Source organism: Oxyura jamaicensis, assembly GCF_011077185.1.
Source record: "Oxyura jamaicensis isolate SHBP4307 breed ruddy duck chromosome 28 unlocalized genomic scaffold, BPBGC_Ojam_1.0 oxy28_random_OJ73019, whole genome shotgun sequence".
NCBI classification, from domain to species: Eukaryota; Metazoa; Chordata; class Aves; order Anseriformes; family Anatidae; genus Oxyura; species Oxyura jamaicensis.
In genome coordinates this window covers 1,018-3,890 of record NW_023304889.1, presented here as the reverse complement: position 1 = coordinate 3,890, position 2,873 = coordinate 1,018, and the positions used below count along the sequence as shown (strand labels likewise).

The 2,873-nt window shown below is 65.4% G+C and overlaps 1 protein-coding gene across 1 annotated transcript; it reads right to left on the bottom strand.

Annotated features, from left to right (window-relative positions):
• Nucleotides 1-319: 319 nt before the first annotated feature.
• Nucleotides 320-2,860, bottom strand: REX1BD (required for excision 1-B domain containing; the record flags this gene model as incomplete). Its single annotated transcript, XM_035313179.1, has 4 exons — nucleotides 320-905; nucleotides 1,230-1,318; nucleotides 1,415-1,619; nucleotides 2,664-2,860. Coding segments are annotated over 4 exons (564 nt in total), but the record flags the coding sequence as incomplete, so codon positions are not given.
• Nucleotides 2,861-2,873: the final 13 nt, after the last annotated feature.

Sequence of the window (2,873 nt, the reverse complement as noted above, 5' to 3'; positions counted from 1 at the left end):
GTCTGTCCCCGGAGAGCCCCGCGGGCTGGTTTGAGGCTGCAGGGGTTTGCTCAGTGCCTGCTCTAATTTTGATTCAAACCAGCCTTATTTTGGTTACATTTCAGTCAATTAGGAACAGATTTAAGCTTAATGCCAATAAACCTCTCAAACCCCACGGGGGCCTGCGTCAGTGGGGCAGCGGCAGCGCGGGGGGACGGGGATGCAGCGGGCAGCCAAGGGGCCGCGGTGGCAGCGCCCGCGTCCCCCCTCACTGCGACCCAGGGGGGACCGAGTTGAGGGGTGGTGACGTTCAGGGGGCTGCAAGACCATAAACCTCAAGCCGGTTCCAAAGAGTTGTTTTTATTGTGGGGTGACCATAAGAAGGGTGCTCGCGGGGTGCTGTCCCCATGCCCGGAGCCGGCTCGGAGCAGCCGCGGGGCACGGCGAGGTGCTGGGGGGCAGCTCCCATCGCAGAGGTGTGGGCTTCCAGGTTGAAGCAACAGCAGCACCCACCCCCACGGAGACCCCCAGCACCCTGGGGCTCGGAGCGAGGTGTCCCGGGGGGGTGGATCCCCTTCGGGCCATGCTTTTCCTCGGTTCACAGCCCCGCTGCAGCCAGCAGAGAGCGGGAGCAGCACCGGCACCCGTCCCCGCAGCGACGCTCGGGATCGGGGGGGACCCCCAGGAGGGGCTCAGCACCCAAAAGAAGGGGCTGGAGCGAAGGTGGCGGCGGCGTGGGGCGCAGCGGGAGCGGGGCTGGCCGGGTGGGGGGAGCAGGGGGCGAGCGGGGCCCCCCTGGCGCGGGCAGAGCTCCGCTGCCCGGCCCCTGCAGCCGTTCCCACGGGGCCGCCCATCACTCGGCTTCTTCCGAATCGTACTTGAGGTCCTGGAGAATTTCGCTGATTGCCTCAATGGTTTTAATTAGCCTACGAGAGCGGATGGAAACTATAAATAAAGCCCATATGGAGCGTATTATCCGGGCCGCCTCGCGTTCCCCGCGCTGTTTATGAAACACTCAAGCCCGGGGAGGCTGACGAGACCGCGGCCGTGCGGCATCGCTAAACAATCCGCAGGGCTCCAAACAAGAGCGCTTTTGAAGGCACCATCTGGGCCCCCCCCCCAGGCCCCGCTGGAGGAAAGGGGCCGAGGAAAGGCAGGGAAGGGACCCCCACGAGGCCGCCAGCCCGGGGAAGGGGGGTCCCCGTCCCCAAAACTGGGGTGTGGGAGCGGTGCCCCCCGTGCCCACCTACTTGTGCTTGAGCTCCCGCACCTCCTGCCGGTGGGCGTCCACGCCGGGCTGGTCCTGAGCCTGCTGCCGCGCCAGCTGGAGCTGCGCCGTCTGCGGAGGGGACACCGAGAGGGGCTAGGACCACCCCCAAGGTGTGTGTGTGGGGGGTCCTGTGTCCCCCCCAAACCCCCAGCCCCGGGAGCTCACCAGCTGCAGCTTCTCCTGCTCCCGCTCCTGGAGGCGGGCGAGGTGCTGGGCCAGCTCGGGGCGGCCGTGCTGGTCCCGCAGCCGCCCCTGGAGCTGCAGGACCTCGCGGGAGATGCCGCTGAAGGCCAGCGTCAGCTCGTGCACCAGCTGCCGGTAGCGCGGGAAGTCATAGTGGGGCGCGCTGCTCAGGTACGCCCGGTGGCCTCTGGGGACAGGGAAATGAAAAAAAAAGTCACCGTGGTGAGATGGGAGCCCCACGGTCCCGGTGCGACGGGAGCCATGCGGGTCCCCTCCGTGTTCCCCGCGTCGCGGTGCAGCCCCTCACACGGGATTCTGGTTTTTGTTGTTGTTGGAGGGTTCCCCGTGCGCTCCCAGCCTGCCTCCCCGGGAATAAATCATCCCCCGGCTGCCGCGAAAATGGGATACAGGTGTCCGGGGCGGGCGTCCCCTGCCAGCTGGAGCTCGTCAGCGGCCCCGGCAGCTTGTTCCCATGTGGGAGTAAAAATAGGGAGGGGGGATTCCAGATTGATAGGGCTGGGGGATTCCATCCTGGTAGGGCTGCAGGATCCATCCCAGTAGGGCTGGGGGATTCCTCCCAGTAGGGCTGGGGGATTTATCCTGTTAGGGCTGGGGGATTCCATCCCAATAGGGCTGGGGGGTCCATCCCATTCAGGGCCGGGGCATTTATCCTATTAGGGCTGGGGGATTCCATCCCAATAGAGCTGCGGGATCCATCCCAGTAGGGCTGGGGCATTCCAGATTGATAGGGTTGGGGGATTCCATCCCGTTAGGGCTGGGGGGTTCATCCCAGTAGGGCTGCAGCATCCATCCCATTCAGGGCTGGGGGATTCCATCCTGTTAAGGCTGTGGGATTTATCCCATTAGGGCTGGGGGATCCATCCCAATAGGGCTGGGGGTTTCGTTACATTCGGGGTGGGGGATTCCAGATTGACAGGGGAGTGGGATTCCATCCCGATAGGGCTGGGGGATTCTAGGTTGGTGGGACTGGGGGATTCCATCCCATTAGGGCTGCAGGATCCGTCCCATTCAGGGCTGTGGGATTTATCCCATTAGGGTTGTGGGGTTCATCACGTTAGGGCTGGGGGATTCCAGATTGATAGGGCAGCAGGATTCCATCCCGATAGGACTGGGGGATTCCATCCCATTAGGGCTGGGGGGTTCCATCCCCATAGGGCTTCCCATGCAGCACCACCGGTTCCCTTTCCCGGTCCCCGTTCCCGGTACTCACTCCTCGAAGAGCCGGTACGCCTCCACCCGCTCGCCCTGCAGGGCGTAGAAGCGCTGCAGCAGCGCCCGCACCGCCTCGTCGGTCTGCGGGGGGAGAAGGGGGGCGGCGGGGACGTGGGGCACCGGCACGGTCCCCGCTCCCTCCCCGTTAACGAGCCCAACGCACGGCTCCGGTGCCGGAGCTCCGAGGAGCTCCCCCCCCCCCCCCCGG